Source organism: Lepus europaeus, chromosome 14 (assembly GCF_033115175.1).
Source record: "Lepus europaeus isolate LE1 chromosome 14, mLepTim1.pri, whole genome shotgun sequence".
NCBI lineage: Eukaryota > Metazoa > Chordata > Mammalia > Lagomorpha > Leporidae > Lepus > Lepus europaeus.
Genome location: NC_084840.1, coordinates 61992407 through 62013161, shown reverse-complemented (window position 1 = coordinate 62013161; position 20755 = coordinate 61992407). Strand labels below are relative to the sequence as shown.

The 20755-nt window shown below is 41.3% G+C and overlaps 1 protein-coding gene across 7 annotated transcripts in view; it reads right to left on the bottom strand.

Annotated features, from left to right (window-relative positions):
* SDCCAG8 (SHH signaling and ciliogenesis regulator SDCCAG8) overlaps positions 1-20755 on the bottom strand; it is a 272939-nt gene that overhangs the window by 187901 nt on the left and 64283 nt on the right. For all 7 annotated transcript variants that reach the window (XM_062210707.1, XM_062210712.1, XM_062210711.1 and 4 more), the window contains 2 exons: positions 17009-17161; positions 2706-2840 (listed from right to left, as the gene is read on the bottom strand). In XM_062210707.1, the coding sequence (XP_062066691.1) occupies positions 2706-2840; positions 17009-17161 (288 nt within the window). The remainder of the gene's footprint in view (positions 1-2705; positions 2841-17008; positions 17162-20755) is intronic.

The following is a 20755-nucleotide window of genomic DNA, read 5'->3' as shown; positions in this document are numbered from 1 at the left end:
AGTATTAAAACTTAGGAAAACATACTGAGGAGTAAAAGGCAAAATGGAAAGGGTTTGTATTTTATTGTAAATTATTTATATTAAATTTATTTATTTAAAGTTTATGTATTTGAAAGGCAGAGAGACAGATCTTCCATCCACTGGTTAATTCATTTTTTAAAAAGATTTATTTATTTATTCAAAAAGCAGAGTTACAGAGAGGCAGAGAGAAAGAGAGAGAGAGGGAGAGAACAGCCGGGGCTGTGCCAACCAATCTAAAGCGAGGAGTCAGGAGCTTCCTCCAGGTCTCCCACATGGGTGCAGGGGCCCAAGGACTTGGGCCATCTTCTACTGTCTTCCCAGGCCATAGCAGAGAGCGGGATTGGAAGTGGGCAGCCGGAACCCGAACTAGCGCCCATATGGGATGCAGGTGCTGCAGACCGGGGGCTTGAACCCACTGTGTCACAGCACTGGCCTTGATGGTTCACTCTTAAATGCCCTCAGCAGTCACAGTTGAGCCAGGCCAAATATAGAAGCCCTAAATTCAATGCATCGCTCCCACTTGGGTGGCAAGGACCCTGCTACCTGAACTGTCAGCTGTGCCTCCCAGTGTGCACATGAGCTAGAAGCTAAAATCAGAAGTGGAGCTGGGACTCACAGGTACTTCTATATGGGCTGTGGGTGTCCCAAGCAATATCTTAAATATATGACAAATGCCCACCCTTAAGTTTTTATTTATTTTATTTACTTGGGAGGCAGAGATACAGAAGGAGAGAAAGAGGCAGTTGAGAGAGAAAGAGAAATCTTTTATCTGTTAACGATTTATTCCACCAACACCTCCAACAACGAGGGCAGGGCTAAGCTAAAGCCAGGAACCAGGAATTCAATCCAGGTCTCTTGTGCAGGTAGCAGGGACAACTACTTAAGTCATCACTGATTCCTCAGCATTTGTATCTTTTTTTTTTTTTTTTGACAGGCAGAGTGGACAGTAAGAGAAAGACAGAGAGAAAGGTCTTCCCTTGCCATGGGTTCACCCTCCAATGGCCACCACCTAGGCCACAGCCTAGCCAAAGCCAGGAGCCAGGTGCTTCTCCTGGTCTCCCATGCAGGTGCAGGGCCCAAGGACTTGGGCCATCCTCCACTGCCTTCCCAGGCCACAGCAGAGAGCTGGCCTGGAAGAGGGGCAACTGGGACAGAATCCGGTGACCCAACCAGTACTAGAACCTGGTGTGCCGGCGCCGCAGGCGGAGGATTAGCCTATTGAGCCATGGCGCCAGCCAGTATTAGAATCTTTAAAGATTAGTCCAAAAAGGAATGGGAGGGGCCGACATTGTGGCACAGAAGGTTAAGCCATGGCCAGCACTGCTGGGATCCATTATGGGAGCCGGTTTGAGTCCCAGCTGATACACTTCCAATCCAGCTCCCTGGTGATGCGCCTGAGAAGACAGCAAAAGATGGCCCAAGTAGTTGGTCCCCTGCCTCTCAGGTGGAGTACCTGGTTCCTGGCTTTGGCTAGCCTAGAATCAGCCATTGTGGCCACTGGGGATGTCAAGTGGATGGAAAATCCATCTCTGTCTCTCCCTTTTTCTGTAACTCTGCCTTTCAAATAAAGTAAATCTTTAAAGAAAAATAAAAAGGAATGGAAAGTGGGAATTTTTTTACATTAATCACACTTTTCAAGTTGAAAATATAAGACTTGGACAAGTATCATGAAGATCAGTGCTATTCTATGCTATCTCTGGCAAAAAAAGATATCACTACTACTACAAATTTTATCAAGTATTTAATAATTACAGCAATATAACTCCTAATTACAAGTCCGACTCTGCTACTTAACCCTTAAGCTCCTTGAGGACACTATCTGTGTCCAGCTCATCTTTGTATTTATAGTAACTGGTTCCCTCCTCAAGTGGCCACAATGGCTGGAGCTGGGCTGATTTGAAGCCAGGAGCTTCCTCCATGTTTCTCATGCAGGTACAGGGGCCCAAGGATATGGGCCATCTTCTACTGCTTCCCAGACCACAGCAGAGAGCTGGATAGGAAGTGGAGCAGCCAGGACTCAAACTGGTGCCCGTATTGGATGCTGGCACTGCAGGCAGCGGCTTTACCTTCTATGTCACAGCATCGGCCCCTAATTCACTATTCTTAACCATTGGTTTGACAAAGGTATAAAACAAAGTTTTACAAAACTATATTTGTAGCAATACTGATACACACAGACATTTCTTTCATTTTTCTGTTTGCTTTTAAATTTTAGCTCCCAAATATAAGGAAAACATGCAGTATTTTTCTCTCTGGGTCTGCTTTATTTCATTCAACATGGTGTGCTCCAGTTGTGTTCATGTTGCTGCACATGTTAGAATTTCATTCTTATTTTATAGCTGAATGATATTTCACTGTGTATATATACCACATTTTCTTTATTCATTTGATGATGGACACCTTGGTTGTTTCCAAATTTTGGCTACTATGAACAGTGATGCTATGAACATATGATGCAGGTATCTCCTTGATACACTGTGTTCAAGTCTTTGCGGTATATACCCAATAGTGGTATTGCTGGATTATATGGCATTATTTGCATTATTCTTGACATAATAAATTTTTTCTACTCTAAACTTCTTCCTGATAACAGTAACAAGTTTGTACATTAAGAAAAATATTTTCAAAAAAATATTTAGTTATGTGATTATTACACTAAAATCTCTTTTTAGTGAAAAGAGTACCTTTGTGACATCCTTGTCCTGAGAAGCAAGCTGGTTTTGAATTTCTTCTAGTTGATTAATAGCTGAAATCTTTTCCCTTGTAGCCTTTTCCACCTGGGTCTCTAGTTCAGCAATATTCTGAGACAGGATTAACATCTATAAGAGAAAATAAAAACCCTAAATTATAATGTCACTTAACAAAATAAATACCAGAAAAATTCTTGAACTAACAAAGTCTTAGCGTAGCTACTGGACTCAATCTGCAAATCATTCCTCTGGATATGTCCAACTCTGTACCTGCTCAACTCCGCTATCTCTTGACTTGAAGTATGTACTTCCCTCCTGTTCATTCCCCTGATTTCTAAATGTATAATAAGATGATAAAATCAAGGTCTGCTGACAGCGATCAAACACCCAAGTAAGTTATGGAACAGACTGTCATAGATAAATTTCGGAAGTGGTGTGGAGGAATCAGACAACTCTTAACATCTTCTCCCACATGGAGAGCATAAAATGATTGATCGGGAGAATTAGAAAGGAAGCTAGTATCTTTTGCTGCCATTTCCACTCACCTTACCTAAATACTAACCAGGAGGAGGCTCTGCGCATTCCCTTTTCTGAGAAAACCCTGTCTATACTCCCATTATCTAGCTCTCCCCTACCCTCAGCCATTACTTCCTCTCTTCCCTCTCTTCTAGGAATCTTTTCTTGACTTCCAGTTACCAGCATAAATCAGGTGTCACTTCACATACTCACAGTTCATATTCAGCTAACATGCATGGGACAGTGCTACAGCCTGTTGTTTGGAGCCCACATTTATTCTCATTGATTACTGCCTATGCTGTACTGGTTGTTTAGTATTTTGGGTATTACTCTGGCATACGGTTCCACAACAACCTCAGACTGCGAGTAGATATTTTCATCATACCCAAACCTCTGTGCACCTTTATCAGAGGTAGTTGTCTCTTTGTTTCCTCATTAGACTAGAAGTTTTTCAAGGATATGTTCCTCAAGTATTATCAAATGCTTGATGGATAATTGAATAATTTTTTTTAACTTTTATTTAATGAATATATATTTCCAAAGTACAGCTTATGGATTACAATGGCTTCCTCCTCCCATAACTTCCCTCCCATCCGCAACCCTCCCGTCTCTCGTTCCCTCTCCCCTTCCATTCACATCAAGATTCATTTTCAATTCTCTTTATATATAGAAGATAAGTTTAGTATATATTAAGTAAAGATTTCAACAGTTTGCACCCACATAGAAACACAAAGTGAAAAATACTGTTTGAGTGCTAGTTATAGCATTAAATCACAATGTACAGCACATTAAGGACAGAGATCCTGCATGAGGAGTAAGTGCACACTGACTTTTATTGTTGACTTAACAAATTGACACTCTTGTTTATGGTATCAGTAATCACCCTAGGCTCTTGTCGTGAGTTGCCAAGGCTATGGAAGCCTTTTGAGTTCACCAACTCTGATCATATTTAGACAAGGTCATAGTCAAAGTGGAAGTTCTCTCCTCCCTTCAGAGAAAGGTACCTCCTTCTTTGATGACCTGTTCTTTCCACTGGGATCTCACTCGCGGAGATCTTTCATTTAGGTCATTTTTTTTCCCCCAGAGTGTCTTGGCTATCCATGCCTGAAATACTCTCATGGGCTTTTCAGCTGGATCCGAATGCCTTAAGGGCTGATTCTGAGGCCAGAATTCTGTTTAGACATCCGCCATTCTATGAGTCTGCTGTGTATCCTGCTTCCCATGTTGGATCGTTCTCTCCCTTTTTTATTCTATCGGTTAGTATTTTCAGACACTAGTCTTGTTTATGTGATCCCTTTGACTCTTAGTGGATAATTGAATAATTAGAATAAATGGATGTTCTGAGAGACTCTGGATATTGGGTTCTCAGTTTTTCTTCTCAGGATTAGAAATGCCTTTTAGACCTTAGACATATCCTTTATAATTTCTTAGTTATGTTTTGCTCTGCTCCAGCAAGTCAAATGTTTCTAGGTTCTTAATTTCTTACTTACATTGGTAGTTTTAAAATGAAGAAATGCTACCATAGCCCACAGCAAAACATAGTTACTTAGCAGTTTTATCTGTTGAAACAAGAACTAGTAATAAATTTCAAATATATTGAAAAGTGACATGTGTGTTGAGTTCAGTTTTACAACTAAAATAAGTAACAAACATTTTGTGATAAAATCAACATTGATAGGTAGGTATTTGGCCTAGTGGTTAAGATGCTAGTTAAGATTTCCAAAGTCCCAAATCCGAGTGCCTGGGTTAGGGTCCCCATCTGGTTCTCGACTCCATCTGGTTCTTGTCCTGCTAATGCGGACACCAAGAGATGGCTCAAATGACTGGATTCCTGCTTTCAGTGTGACAGGCCTGGATTGAGTTCCCCTCTGGCACCCAGCTTCAGCCCTCAGCCTAGCCTGGGGATCTGTGTGCATCTGAGGAGTGAACCAGTAGATGGGAGCACACACTCTCTCTCCCTCCCCCTCTATTCAAATAAATAAGGAAAAAAATTATAAAAATCAGCACTGGGGGCTGGCATTGTGCAGCAGCAGGTAAAGCCATAAAGCCACACCTTGTGCAGCTGGCAACCCCTATTTTCACTGGTCTGCATCTGGGCTGCCCTACTTCCAATCTAGCTCTCTGCTGATGGCCTGGGAAAAACAGTAGAAGATGGCCCAAATGCTTGGGCCTTTGCCACCCACTTGAGAGATCCAGACTAAGCTCCTGGCTCTAGGCTTTGGCTTGGCCCAGCCCTGGCTTAGTGGCCATCTGTGGAGTGAACCAGCAGATGGAAGATCTCTTTCTTTCTCTCTCCCTCTCTCTCCATAAATTTGACTTTCAAATAGATAAATAAATCTTTTAAAAAAGCACTGAACCAAAGTTTTGGTAAATTAAACTTAAATCAATAAAACCAAGAAAGATGCTTGCCTTTGAATTATTTAACTAGCTACAAATGACCCATATAAAAATAATGAGCCCTTGTAGTTATTTCCCAATTTAGGCAAATGTATTAATTAATGTTTCTGGGGACTGCAGATAATTGTATATTTGACTTATGATTGTTTACATATTCTTATCATCAAGATTTTCTAGAAAGCTAATTTGCATATAAAATTAGTTTTACCAACAATAAACTGCCAAGTATCTTCGTGCACATTACAGTCTGAACCTAAAACTAAAGGTCCAAGAGGAGCTGGCACTGTGGAATAGCAGGTAAAGCTGCCGCCTGCAGTGCTGGCATCCCATATGGGTGCCGGTTCAAGTCCTGGCTGTTCCACTTCTGATCCAGCTCTCTACTATGGCTGGGGAAAGCAGTGGAAGATGGCCCAAGTCCTTGGGCCCCTGCTCCCACATGGGAGACCCGGAAGAAGCTCCTGGCTTCAGATCAGCACAGCTCCGGACTTTGTGGCCAACTGGGGAATGAACCAGAGGATGGAAGACCTCTCTCTCTCTCTCTCTCTGTCTCTCCTCTCTGTGTGTAACTCTGACTTTCAAGTAAAATAAATAAATCCTTAAAAAAATAAAAAATAAAGGTCATTAAATATAATCAATCAAAAATATCAATTTGAATTTCCTTAATTTAAAATTCAAGTTCATGAGCATCTATGAGAATAATTATAATAATTATAGTTTTTCTGGAATCAGACAATAGAAACAAAGTTTAATTGATAGCTATTAAAATAATAGATTACTTATGTGGAAATATATCTGAGAGTAAACATATTAACACTGGTTTTTGAAGGAAATATGCACATTTATTTTGCTCATGGTAAATTATGAGTCAGTTTCTATTCCAAGGCATGTAACAAATCTCTCCCCTTCCTATGATTTCCTCCGTCTGCCACCCATCATTTCTTTCCTCTGCTCACTACCTGTCTTCTACCTCCTGTCACCCACTTCCTGAGGTCTCCCCTCCTGTTGTCACACCTTCTTTTTCCCCATGCCCACCATCTGGAAGTCAACATTACACTGCAGGAGCTTCTCCATCCACATCTGTTGCAGAGCCAGAAGTAACACAGACACAGCTGCAACACTGCTGGATGTCCAAAGAGTTGACATCAGGTAAGTCCTTTAAACTTTGACAGGGGCAAGGAAGAGACAAGGACACCCAGGTTGACAGAAATTTCTGCAAAGCAGTCCCTAGTGTATTGAACATGGTATGAATTGGTACTCCCAATCCGAGACATAAGAATAAAGGATTATAGCAATGGGCTACTGTTAGGGGAACCAACTGAGAAAATGTGTGGACCAGAGGGAGTACTCAAAAAAATATGTGATGGATAACTGAATGAAGTAACAAGCCTGAGTGACTCAGTACAACCACAGGCCATTACAGAAGACCACAAACAAACCCCTCAGCAAGAACTGTTTGTGGGCAATGATTCAAATTTATCCAGGTAAAAGGCATATGCTATCCTAGAGCTTCCCACAAAAACAGGATTATTTTTAAAAACAAGAAGGAGAATGAAAAGAAATTAAAAAAAAAAAAGAAGGAAAATCAATTTATTGCGCAAGTGTTCCTTGTGTTACGAAAATAGGGATTTTTGTATTAGTACTAACTGTAACCACCTAGCACTTACAGGATTATAACTTTTAAAAGTATTTATTTTTATCTACTTTCAAGGCAGAGAAAGAAGAGAGAGGAGAGAGAGAGACCGAGAGAATATCTTCCATCTGCTGTTTCACTGCCCAAATGCCCACAAATCTGGGCTGGGCCAGGCTGAAGCCAGGAGCCTGGAAATCCATCAGAGTCTCCCAGATGGGTAGCAGGGGCCCAAGTACTTGAGTCATCTTCTGCTACTTAGGATGCGTTTGGAGGAAGCTGGATCAGCAGCAGAACAGCCAGAACTCAAACTGGCTTCCAATAAGGGATGAGGGTGTCCCAAGTGGTAGCTTAACCTGTTGCACCACAATGCCCACCCCAGAGTATTATGATTAATTGGCCAGTTCCCCTACTAGATTACCTTCCTGTGCTAGGTGGTGTGACGGACATTTTTTCTCCAAGTCCCATTAGAGCAGGAATTACACTGGATTAATTTTTTAGGAGAAAAATGAGATTCAGAAAACTAAGTAAATTGCTCAAGTTCATTAAAGTTAATAAACAAAGGGCAAAACTGGGCTTTTTATTCAAATGTGCTTTTTTTTTAAACACGAAGATCCAAAAAAACTATCCCATATGGCAACTTCTTTCTCTAAAAGCTAAAATTCATTAAATGCCCAAGTTAGCCAGGCATTATGTTAGCTATTTTCAAAATATCATATTGTTAATCCCATCAATTCCTTGAAGTAAGAATTGTCAACTGAACTTAGAGAGTTAAGTGAATTGTCCAGGATCACAGAAATGGCAAATTGGATTCAACCCTAAATCCTGTTACTCCAAAGTCACTTTCTGCCATTTTCTAGTTAGAACACTTACCTCAATGCTAGGGCCATTGTGAGTGCTTTGTTCATAATCTTTATTTACTGGGGTAAAAAAAAAAATGACTCAGGGTCATAAATGTACTGTAGTTATGTTGCCATCTTTAGTCATGAAATAATTATTAGTATAACAGGGACGCTCTATTAGATATAAAAGCATCTGGAATACTGCCAGACACATTTTAGTCTTTCTCCCTTTTTATTAGGAATTCTCATCAACATATTTTTATATAGAACTACTCAGCTAATGTTTTCCATTTAAACAATGTTTTCCATTTAAACAATCCCAAAATAAAAATCTAAGTGTGAACAGTAGCTAATAGTTGCAATTAATACCATTTTCTCTTACACAAAATACTCAGTTCATAATTTCACCTTCTAGATACCTTATTTACATTAATTACAGGCAGCATTCCTTCCCATATTCTGCATTTCTAAATCCTATCTATTGTTCAAATGCCACCTTCCGCACAAAGCCTTCCATGATCTCTTACAGACAAAAGTCAGTATGGTGGGGGTACAAGGAAGAAAATTGAAGGGAAATCAGACTGGAGAGCCAATGAGAGGAGGAATAATTAGGGTCTTTATGCCATGCTAAAGGATCCTAAATTTTATACAAAGTTGCAGGATGAAATAAAAGGATTTTGAAGCAAAAACTGACACATTGAGATGCTCATTTTAGAAACAAGGTTTAGACAAAGATGGGAAGGAGAGGAGAGGAGCAAGGACCCCACAAGGGACTGTAGGAACCATCCAAATGATGGTTTGCAGTAGATAGAGAAACAGGGCAATAAAAAATGTTTAGGGAACTGAAAAATCTAAAATTTAGTGATTATGAGATGTGTAGGATGAGAGAGAGGGAGACAAGGATGATAAAATTTCTGTACTAGGCAACTGGATAAACAGTGGTTCCATTGGTATAGGGAAGATGTGGAACTCAGAACAGAGCTAGATTCAGGCATCAAAACCATATATATGGAACAAAAGCCACAGTAGTTCTAAGACTCAAAAATTTACTATAGAACCTTCTATCAAGCTGCTTTTTTCTTTTCTAAAATTTATTTTATGGGGTCGGTGCTGTGGCACAGTGGGTTAAAGCCCTGGCCTGAAGCGCCAGCATCCCATATTGGCGCTGGTTCTGGTCCCAGCTGCTCCATTTCTGATCCAGCTTTCTGCTGTGGCCTGGGAAAGCGGTGAAGGATGGCCTAAGTACTTGGGCTCTTGCACCCACGTGGGAGACCAAGAAGCTCCTGGCTCCTGGTTTCAGGTCGGCTCAGCTCCAGCTGCTGCAGCCATCTGGGGAGTGAACCAGTGGATGGAAGACTTCTCTCTGTCTCTACCTCTCTCCGTAACTCTGTCTTTCAAAGAAATAAGGTAAATCTTAAAAAGAAAAAAAAAGATTTATTTATTTGAAAGACACAGTAATAGAAAGGGGTAGAGACAGACAGAGAAAGAGGTTTTCCATCTGCTGGTTCACTCTCCAATTGGCTGTAACTGTTGGAGCTGAGCCGCTCTGAAGCCAGTGAGCCAGAAGCTTCTTCTGGGCCTCCCACATGAATGCAGGAGCCCAAGGACTTGGGCCATCTTCAACGGCTTTCCCAGGCACATTAGCAGGGAGCTGGATTGGAAGTGGAGCAGCCAGGACTCAAACCAGCACCCATATGGGATGCTAGCACTGCAGCCTGGGGCTTACCCCACTGTGCCACAGCACCAGCCCCATATCAAGGTACTTTCTAAAGCTGTCTCCTCACTGTCTCAAAAGCACTTTAAATTCAGAGTAACCCAAAAGGCACATATCACCATTCTCCAAAATTAGGAATATGATTGAGAGAAATCTAGATAAGAGTGCCTTTTAAGGAGAATAAAACCTAAAAAAATTCACTAAATATAATACAAGATCTTCAGTGAACATAGCAATGGGAATGAAATGCAGTAGGCTCAGGAGTAAAAGGGAGGTAAGATAATAGAGACATCACGGATGAAAAAAATCTTTCAAGAAACTACTACTGAGGGAAAGAGCAAAGAAATATACAACAAATGGGATCATTGAAGTGGCTGCCAAACTTGGCTGCACATTGGAATCACTGTGGCAACTTTAAACATTACTGACACGTGGTTCTTACCTGTGGGCATTTTGATATAAATGGTCTGGGGAGCAGTTAGGGCAATGCGGTTTCTAGAACTTCTTGTGTCGTAAAGATTGAGAACCATTAGATCAGAGGAAAGATGATTTCTTTGAACAGGTAAGAGAAATTTGAGAGTATTTTAGGAAACAGGTCATAGCTGCCCATGTTGTGGCATAGCAGGTAAAGCAACCGCCTGCAATGCCAGCATCCCATATGAGTGCTGGTTTGTGTCCCAGCTGTTCCACTTCTGATCCCTGCAAACGTGACTGGAAAAGCAACAGAAGATGGCTCAAGTGCTTGGGCCCCTGCTACCCACATAGGAGACAGGGTTGAAGTTCCTGATTCCTGGCTGCAGCCTGGCCTAGTCCTGGACATTGCAGCCATTTGGGGAGTGGACCAGCAGATCTAAGATTTCTCTCTCTCCCTTTCTGTGCCTCTGACTTTCAAAAAAGTAAATAAATAGGGGTCAGCGCTGTTGGGCAGTGGGTTAACACCCTGACCTGAAGCGCCAGCATCCCATATGGGCTCCATTTCAAGACCAGGCTGCTCCACTTTCAATCCAGCTCTGCTATGGCCTGGGAAGGCCGTAGAAGATGGCCCAAGCCCTTGGGCCCCTGTAGCCATGTGGGAGGCCCGAAAGAAGCTCCTGGCTCCTGACTTTGGATCGGCGCAACTCTGGCTGTTGTGGCCAATTGGGGAGTGAACCATCGATGGAAGACACCCCCCCTCCGTGCCTCTCCTCTCTCTGTGTAACTCTTTCAAATAAATCTTTTTTTTTAAAGTAAAAATAAATCCTTAAAAAGTGAGAAAGAAGTAAGCCGTAATGAAAGAAAGATTGAAGATCAGATGAGATGTGGACAAATGGATGTGCTCCCTGAGGTGGAAAAAAGGGATGCGATCAAGGGGAAGTAGAAAGAATTAGGATAAAGCTTTCCCAATTTGACAGGACTGGGATACCTGTGAAAATTGGCATATAGGCAGAAATGGGAGGGAAGATAAATAATTAAAGTGTTAATCAACTAACGGCTTCAATTTCATTGGTTAGATAAATAAGGCTTGGAGGCAGCATTGTGGTGTAGCAGGTAAGGTCACTGCCTGAGATGCTGGCATCCCATATGGGCAACAGTTTGGATCTAGGCTGCTCAACTCCCAATCCAGCTCCCTGCTAAAGTGACTAGGAAAACAGCAGAAGATGGCCCAAGTGCTTGGGCCTCTGCTTTCAGGTGGGAGACCCAGAAGAAGCTCCTGGCTCCCGGCTTTGGATTGGCCCAACCCCAGCCACTGAGTGGATCAATGGGGAGTGGATCAGCAGATCCAAGATCACTTTCTCCCTCTCTCTCTGTATAACTCTACCTTTCAAATAAAATTTTTCTTTTTAAGGTTCTTTGCTGAAAATGAGGGGCAAAGTGTTTTGGTAGAGAATTTGAAGTGAGTAAAAGTGATTTGAAACAGTCCTTGAAAAACGAGTTTAAGGGGCTGCAAAGTGGTGCAGTCGGTTAAGCTGCTGCTTGTGACATGTATCAGACTGTGGGTTCAAGTCACGGCTGCTCCACTACTGATCTAACTCCCTGCTAATGTGACTGGGAAGGCAGATGATGGCTTGAATACTTGGGCCCCTGCCACCCAAATGGAGTTCCTGACTCCTGGCTTTGGCCTGGCTCAGCCCTGGCTGTTGCAGCCATTTGGGGAGTGAACCAGCAGATGGAAGATATCTCTACCTCTTCCTCTTTTTTTTTTTTTTTTTGCCACTCTTGAAAGGCCATCACAAAGTACACCAAATGCCAGAATAAGGGAAAAGGTTTATGGCAGGGGCATGTGGAAACCCGACAGGCTGGAGGCAGAGAGTGAAAAGAGAGAGTCTGTGCTGTGATGAGGGAGTAGGAGCAGTGAATCCCATTAGAGTGTGGTGGAGTTGACCCTTGTGGCTGGGCCATTTGGTCACCTGACTCCTAGTTAGCCAGGTTGGATTCTGGAGAGGCTGAACTTACTGTACAAGATGGCGCCTCAGATAAGATGGGACCATTTCACTAACAACTCTGTCATTCAAATACATACATACAAATTTTAAAAAACGATTAAAAAAAAGAAAAATGGGTCTAAGGAATCATCACTTCTTATTTGGACTACTAAAATCAACTCACTTCATCTTCAGGCATTTATTTTTTTAAAAGAAACCTTTTTTTTAAGATTCATTTCTTATTTATTTGAAAGAGAGTTACAGAGACAGGCTGAAGCAGAGAGAAAGGTCTTCCATCTGCTGGTTCACTCCAAAAATGTCTGCAATGGTCGGAGTTGAGCCGATCCAAAGACAGGAGCCAAGAACTTCTTCCGGGTCTCCCACATGGGTGCAGGGAACCAAGGACTTGGGCCATCCTCTGCTGTTTTCCCAGGCATATTAGCAGGGAGCCAGATTGGAAGTGCAGCAGCCAGTGTGAGGAGTCAGATGGGCTAACAGGCAGTCAGGTTGGCTCCAGTAGAAATTTAGGGTGCAAAATGCTTGCTTTCCCCAAAAGTTATCTTTAGCAAGGTCAAAAGTGCCTGCCTGCCCACTCCTTGGAAGCTTCTAATTTTATCATAAGAATAGCAAGGGAATGGCAATTCCATCCTCCTAAGCTCATAATTTATTGTGAAAACAAGTTACCTATCCCACCCTTCTGGATGGCTTTTTTGTTTTATGAGCAAGACAGGGCAAAAAAGATTGCAGATCAGGTCTTTTGATGGGTCTTGTCCCCACCTTGTAACTGAATGTCAAGCTGCTAAGTTCTTTTTTTTCTCTTCCCCAAAATTGTGCTTAAAATTCCCAGTACCACCAACCCCTTTGGGTTTTTCCTCTCTTGGAGCCTCCCCAATCTATGCCACTCTGGCTGGAGGGCTCTGACGCTAATAAATCTTTTTTTTTTTTTTTTTGTTCTAACAAAATTTATTATGCAGTAATTACAAAGGTTAAAGACTCTTCCATCTCAAAAAAAAACTGTTATAATTACACACATAATATAGTACTTTATGGAGTGATTCCAATAAATATCAGAGGAAATACAGTGAGTGCATTGTGAAATTGGAGAGACAGGTACTTTCTCATTCACAGTGTTTGACTTGGGGAAGCCTGTTCACATAATGGTTTGTATAAAGTCATGCTCTCAGTCACAGTCCACACGGAGCTGTGCCAACATAGTTCTTTCAGAATGTGAAGTACCGGGCAAACCACTCCTGGCGCTGGGGATCTGGAGAAGCCACCGGGGAAGCATCACTCTGAGGAGGACTAAATTCATAAAAAGAGAGACATGTAACCCAGCATTAAGCTGTTTTGCAAAATGAAGGGAAAAAGCACATACCACATCAGTGTAGAGCATCAAAAACTGGGTGCCCATGTTAGAAGCTGTGTTTCAGACATCTGGCACTCCATCTACACTAGTTCCAGTTCTCCATCCCATGAGAGCATGAGAGTGCATCAGCTGCTCAGATGAATTCAGTTAAAGAGCAGCCCGCTAATAAATCTTACTTTTAAATCTCTCTGCTTGTCCACTTGGAAATTCTTGTTTCATGTGAGACAAAGAACTGGGGTAATATTTTCTCCACTGCCATTTCATCTGTAACACCAGGACTCAATCCAGTGCCCATATGGGATGCCAGTGCTGCAGGCCAGGCCTTTAACCTGCTGTGCCACAATGCTGGACTCCAAGCATCTATTCTTATGTTTCTTCCAATTTGCTGATAACATGATTTTTCTCAAATACATAAATGGCATCATGACACTGTCCAATTTAAAGTCAATCAAGTGGCTTTCTCACTTTTTAAATAAACTTAAAAAATGCACACAAATTTTCGGGCCATTTGCAATTCGGTCCCTACATAGTTCTTCAAAGGTACCCCCAGTATTGTCTGCCTCAGGTCCTGAATCTTGTCTAAATTCCTAGAAAGTACCATGTTTTCCACCTTCAGAGTCTTGGGCGTGTCGTTTTCCCAGACTGAAATTCTCTTCCCCCCAACCCTTTAGCTGACCATTCCTTCTCAACTGTTTCAAGTCTCATTTTCAAACTCGCCTTTTTTTAAAAAATAGATTTATTTTAGAAGGAGAGTGCTGAGAGAGGGAGAGAGAGAGAGATAGAGATCTCCCATTGACAGTTCACTCCCCAAATGGCTGCAAAGGCCAGGGCTGGTCTGAGGCCAGGAGCCTGAACTCCATCCGGGTTTCCTACAGGGTTGGCCAGAGCCCAAGTCTTTGGGCCATCTGTTGCTCTCGTGGGCCCATTAACAGGGGGCTAGATTGGAAATGGACTCCAACCAGAACTCACATGGGATGCCAGTGTCATAGGCAGCTTTACTTGCTGTAAACAACATCGGCCCCCAAATCTTTCTTAAGAAAATCTTTCATGATTACCTAGACTAGATTGGATTCCTCTGTATGTTATACTTAAACTTTATGGCTTTATCACCAAGATAATTAAAAACTCATCTGTGAAAATATTTAATGTCTACTTCCCCATCCAGTCTGTATGCTTCATGAAGGAATTGCATTGTTCCTATGACTATCACATTTCAAGTCCTGAATTTTAAATGAATGGGAGAGAGAGGAATGCATGGGAAGGCTGCTAGGAAGCCCTGGAGAATTGTGGACACTGAAGTCCCTGAGCAGGGCCATCCATTTTGGGATTTTCACCAGCTGACACCACTAATCCAGGGCATACAAAGTAAGTTGTTATACTGATAGTAGGGTTTTGACAATTTTTCAAAACAGAAGATAACAAGGGAGTTAATTATAAATGCCTCGGTTTACTCATACACTTTTCTCTTTCTATATCCTTAGGATTACATACTGCCTTGCACAAGCAGCTACTTGTTGACACTTGTCAGATGAGTTAATTATCACACATTAGAATATTATAACAATGCCACAGCAAGGATACAAGTTATAAATCATCTTATTTTTTTTAATGTTTCACAGTTGTTTTGGTTTCTTCCTCTTGCCCAATTTCACATTCCTGTAGCAATTTTAAACCTAGGTTCCATTCTAGTTTTTTATCAATGGAGCAAGGACAAAAGCTTTAGATCTATTTTGGCCTCTCACTTGTATGATGGAAGCAGGCCTCCAATTCCCTGTGTTCTCCTTCAGCTGCCTCAGCCCTGTCCTGCCTCTACCATTGGCCACACCACTGTCTTAGGAGTCCAGCTATTAATCCAAGTCCTCCCCACTATCTTAAGAGTTCAGCTATAGTTCAAACTCTCCCAAGCCACACCACTCTCTTGAGGGATCAGCCACTAGCCCAAGCTCTTCCCACCATCTCCAAAGCTTAGCCCCAGCCCAGACCCTCCCAAACCTCTCAGCTACCTACACTATATAAGCCACTAGTTGTGCGAGCAGGGCCTCTCTCTGCTGTGTGTTCACTGGGAGTGAGCCCCTCTCAGTGAATAAGCCTGTTCTAGCTGTGAGTCCGTGTTCTGTCTCCTCTTTGTCTTGCTCTCTTATCTGTACATTGTCCTTTTTTTTCCCAAAGATTTATTTATTTATTTGCAAGTCAGAGTTACAGAGAGGAGATGGAGATGGAGATGGAGATGGAGATGGAGAAGGAGAAGGAGAAGGAGAAGGAGAAGGAGAGAGAGAGGGAGAGAGAGAGAGATGTCTTCCATCTGATGGTTCACTACCCAATTGGCCGCAATGGCTGGAGCTGTGTTGATCCAAAGCCAGGAGCCAGGAGCTTCTTCTGAGTCTCCCATGCAGGTGCAGGGGCCCAAGGACATGGGCCAACTTCTACTGCTTTCCCAGGCCATAGCAGAGAGCTGGATCGAAGTGGAACAGCTGGGTCTCGAACCGGCGCCAATATGGGATGCTGGTGCTTCAGGCCAGGGCATTAACCCACTGTGCCACAGCACCAGATCCGTTACTGTTTTTCAAACAGTGCCCATTTCATGTTGTCTGTTCCTTTTGCCTTTAATTTCTTTCTTCCAATTATTTAGCTGAGTATGGTCATTATTTACCATGATTTGTCAGAACTGATTTCACTTACTGTGTGTAATCACTCTTTCCTGGTTACTCAGTTTTGTACAAGTGTTTTATCTGCTGCATATTTTATTTAGGGGCAGGGAATAGAGTGGGAGAATCATCTCTGTTGATTTAGCGAAGGTTAAAATAAAAGCTGGGTATCTTCAGAACATGTGCTCTTCTCTGGCAAACATGAAAGGAAATCCAATAGAATTATGGCAGGATTAAAATCAACTCACAATTTCATATTATGGAAATTGATTATTTTAAGAGGTCAGAGAATAGGCTTCCTTGAGAAATACATGGAAAAATAGAACATTTACAAATTTAAGTAAGAGGGGTCGGCACTGTGGCTCACTTGGTTAATCCTCCACCTGTGGCGCGGCGCCGGCATCCCATGTGGGCGCTGGGTTCTAGTCCCGGTTGCTCCTCTTCCAGTCCAGCTCTCTGCTGTGGCCTAGGAAGGCAGTGGAGGATGGCCCAGGTGCTTGGGACCCTGCACCCACATGGGAGGCCAGGAGGAAACATCTGGCTCCTGGCTTCGGATAGGCATAGCTCCGGCTGTAGTGGCCATTTGGGGGGTGAACCAATGGAAGGAAGACCTTTCTCTGTCTCTCTCTCTCTCACTGTCTAACTCTGTCAAATTAAAAAAAAAATTTAAGTAAGAAATTTGGCTACTTAGAAAGATTCTACTATTTAAGTTCATTCAAAACCACAGCTTATGTAAGTGTTAACACCACAGCATTTCTTCTGCAAGTTGGACTATAGTTTTTAAGTACCTTTGATTCCCAGTCCTGCCTCTCCTTTGTTATTTCTTTTTTCATTCTTTCTTTCTCTGAGGCCCTTTTCTCTTGCTGAGATGCAAGTTCTTTTTCAAGGCGATCTGTCTGCCTCTGCAGCTCATTCTTCAACTGCTCACACCGGATTAAAGCCTGTCAGAGAGAGAGAGTGAATGAGTGAAACGGTGATATGGGACTGATCAAGGAGTTAGATTAGGTTCATGAGCTGGAGGCCACACACCCCTCCTTCCTCCCATGCACTCTCACCTGTATCCACCCACCTGTCAATCAGACTATGTAACCACGCCCTCTTGGAAGTGACTAAGAGGCCTGCAGAGCACTGGGCCCGCCCCTCTCCTGCCTGACCTCTTTTTTTTTTTTTTTTATTAAACTTTTATTTAATGAATATAAATTTCCAAAGTATAGCTTATGGGTTACAATGGCTTCCCCCCTCCCATAACTTCCCTCCCGCCCGCAACCCTCCCCCCTCCCGCTCCCTTTCCCCTTCAGCAAACCAAACCCAAACCCAGTAGGAGAAGAGAAATAATTAAAATCAGAGAAGAAATCAACAGGATTGAATCCAAAAAAACTAATCCTGCCTGACCTCTTGCCTTCACTCTCTCGCCTGCCTGTGTACCCTCTCACTTGCAGCCTCTGGCCTGCTCCCTGGAAATGACTGGTATGCCAATGCTTAGAATTCTCTAACAGCAAGAACTTGAAATGTTAAATTCTGGCTTAAGTTAGCCCAACAACAATGGGAGTTCAGATTTTGGAAAAAATAAGGTGAACATAAGACAATCAAGCTTTAATTTTGTTTAAAATAATTCAGACTCCTTAGAACAATTCTGTATTTGCTTATCACCCTATTTACTGATGTAAAATAATATCTTCAAATGTTATGTTTATTAACAAAATTCAATTTCCACAATTAAGGTTAAATTAACGAACTAGAAAATTCTGGTGACAGACCTTGAGGACCACAGCTCAGAATTTTGAAAAAAGGGATCAGAAAAACCAAGTGTCTTAATGTAACTGCTGATTTGAACCCTGAGAACTTTTTCTATCGATGACAAAGTATGTAGAAGATTAATGATTACCCATTCCTACACCTGATAGACCAGGCAGGTGTCTCAATAAAGGGCTGACAGCTCAGTCTGCATTCAAATGGGGGTGGGGGGTTATGGATGTGGGTATGGGGCCCTCACCCATCCTCTTCTTCTCCCCTCCTTTGGAAAAGTTTGAGTGGGGGATTTTTGGATGTGTAATTTCCCAAATAAACCCCACTGAGCAATACTGGCCATCAGAGTTCTTATCTATTGGGGAAGAAAATGACTCCTTCAGACCAGTGTTTATAACCTTGTATGACCAGCTGTATCACTCCCTCAACTCAGTGAATTCCTTTTGATAAAGGACAGATAAGGACACCTTAGGCTAGGGGAGACAGATAAGAGGCGGAGCCATGCTTTCAAGACTTGTTTCCTCATTCTATTACATATAAATTTATTTTCTTTGGCCCATCCTACACATACAGGCTAATATCTACCTAGCTGCCTTAACATTAGTTAATACTATAGTGACATATATAAGTATTTATAAACATATTAATGGATTTCTCATTTTCTCGTGGTTAAAAATTATGTAAATATTTTAAATGACAAGCAGATCCAAAATTTAAAATGAGGCATTGAATATTACCATTACACATAAACATCTGACATAAATTAACATAAATAAAATAAGTTAACATTTATGTTAATAACAAAGTAAATAAAATTAGAAGCTGTTTTAAAATGTGGAATCCTTGGGTATGCTGATAACCAGTTTTAACTCTTATTCAGTATGTTATTTGTCCTTTCATATTCATCATCACCCCTTGTTGGTAACTAATGAAAAGAGTGTCATTCACAAAACTAATTATGTTAACATAATTGTTATTTATATAACAATTATATTATTAACAAAACTAATTATGTTAACATAATTGTTAATTATGTTAAACTAACATAATTAACATAAATCTATCATTTAACATTATATAATAACCAGATTTCTTTCTAAATCTAGCTGAAATTTAGTTCACTCCCCTAAAACACACAACTAGAGCAAAAATTAGGTAATGAATCCAAAGGAAAGACTCAAAACAGCATTCCCTACTTAGTTTTATGAGAATCATCAGCTTCCATTGTAGGTAGAAGCCCATTATTGTCCTTCAACCTAAATTTCTGAATTTCCAGAAATAAAACTCTCTAACCTCCTTTTAGCCAAATTTATAATATCTTTATGTATAATAACCAGTAATAAAATATGAGTTCAACATCCCAATTCTTAAAAATCCTAGTAAAACTAAGGTGCTATCATACCAAACTCTATTTTCCCATATCTTATATGATTTATATTTATTGTGTAATTATGAGTTCGATAGTCACATGTGTTGTTAATTGAGAAGGAACTAGCCTTAGAAAGCAGTGTAAGTTTTATGCATACATATGCTTCCTTACGGTGAAAGCTATAATAAACACAGACAACAAATATCTAGAATATGAAAATCTTCCTCTCTTAATCTGGAAAGCATTAACCTTCAATTTCTTTTTGTCTCTTTTGGAAAGTTTCTGTATTCCTATGCATAAAGTATGAGAGTAAAATTCAACTGTCTCAGATTAAATGATAAACAAAAACAATGAATAAAAATGTATGCTCCTTGGGAGTTAGTCCCAAGTCAAATTCTAGATGAGAATGCCTGGAAATGGAAAATTTAAATTGGATTTTAAAAGCATAATTTTTCTACAATTTTAGCCCTTGGAGATTGAAATACTATAAATTAGTGACTTTAATGCTTTAAAATGCATTTTTATTGTGAAAAATATTTTATACAAATCTAATAAAGGTATTTACAATTTTTGCTGATATAAACAACACTTTTGGTATGAATGACTAAAATGATCATTGAAAATAAACCAGTATATCCAATTAGAAAATTTTCATTTTAACAAAAACTCATGATTCAATAGCATTAAGCACAGGAACAGTGAAAGAGACTGCTGAAGATCTAAAAGTCAGGCTACATCGAAGAGAAACTAAAGAATCAATTCAGACAATTCAATCAATTCAAGAACAAGGGCCAGCAGTGACTGATCTAATGCCAGGATAAGATGATAAGCCCAAAGTAAGACATGTACATCACATAAACAAAACCAATGCTGAACCTGGTTTTGTGAATGACATTCTTTTCATTAGTTACCAACAAGGGGTGATGATGAATATGAAAAGACAAATAACATATTGAATAAGAGTTAAAACTGGTTATCGCCAGCACTGTGGCTCAACAGGCTAATCCTCCGCCTTGCGGCGCTGGCACACCAGGTTCTAATCCCAGTTGGGGCACCGGATTCTGTCCCGGTTGCCCCTCTTCCAGGCCAGCTCTCTGCTATGGCCAGGGAGTGCAGTGGAGGATGGCCCAAGTGCTTGGGCCCTGCACCCCATGGGAGACCAGGAGAAGCACCTGGCTCCTGGCTTCGGATCAGCGTGGTGCGCCGGCCGCAGCACGCCAGCCACAGCAGCCATTGGAGGGTGAACCAACAGCAAAGGAAGACCTTTCTCTCTGTCTCTCTCTCTCTCTCACTGTCCACTCTGCCTGTCAAAAATTAAAAAAAAAAAAACTGGTTATCAGCATACCCAATGATTCCACATTTCAAAATAGCTTCTAATTTTATTTACTTTGTTATTAACAAATATGTCTAGTCACAATGA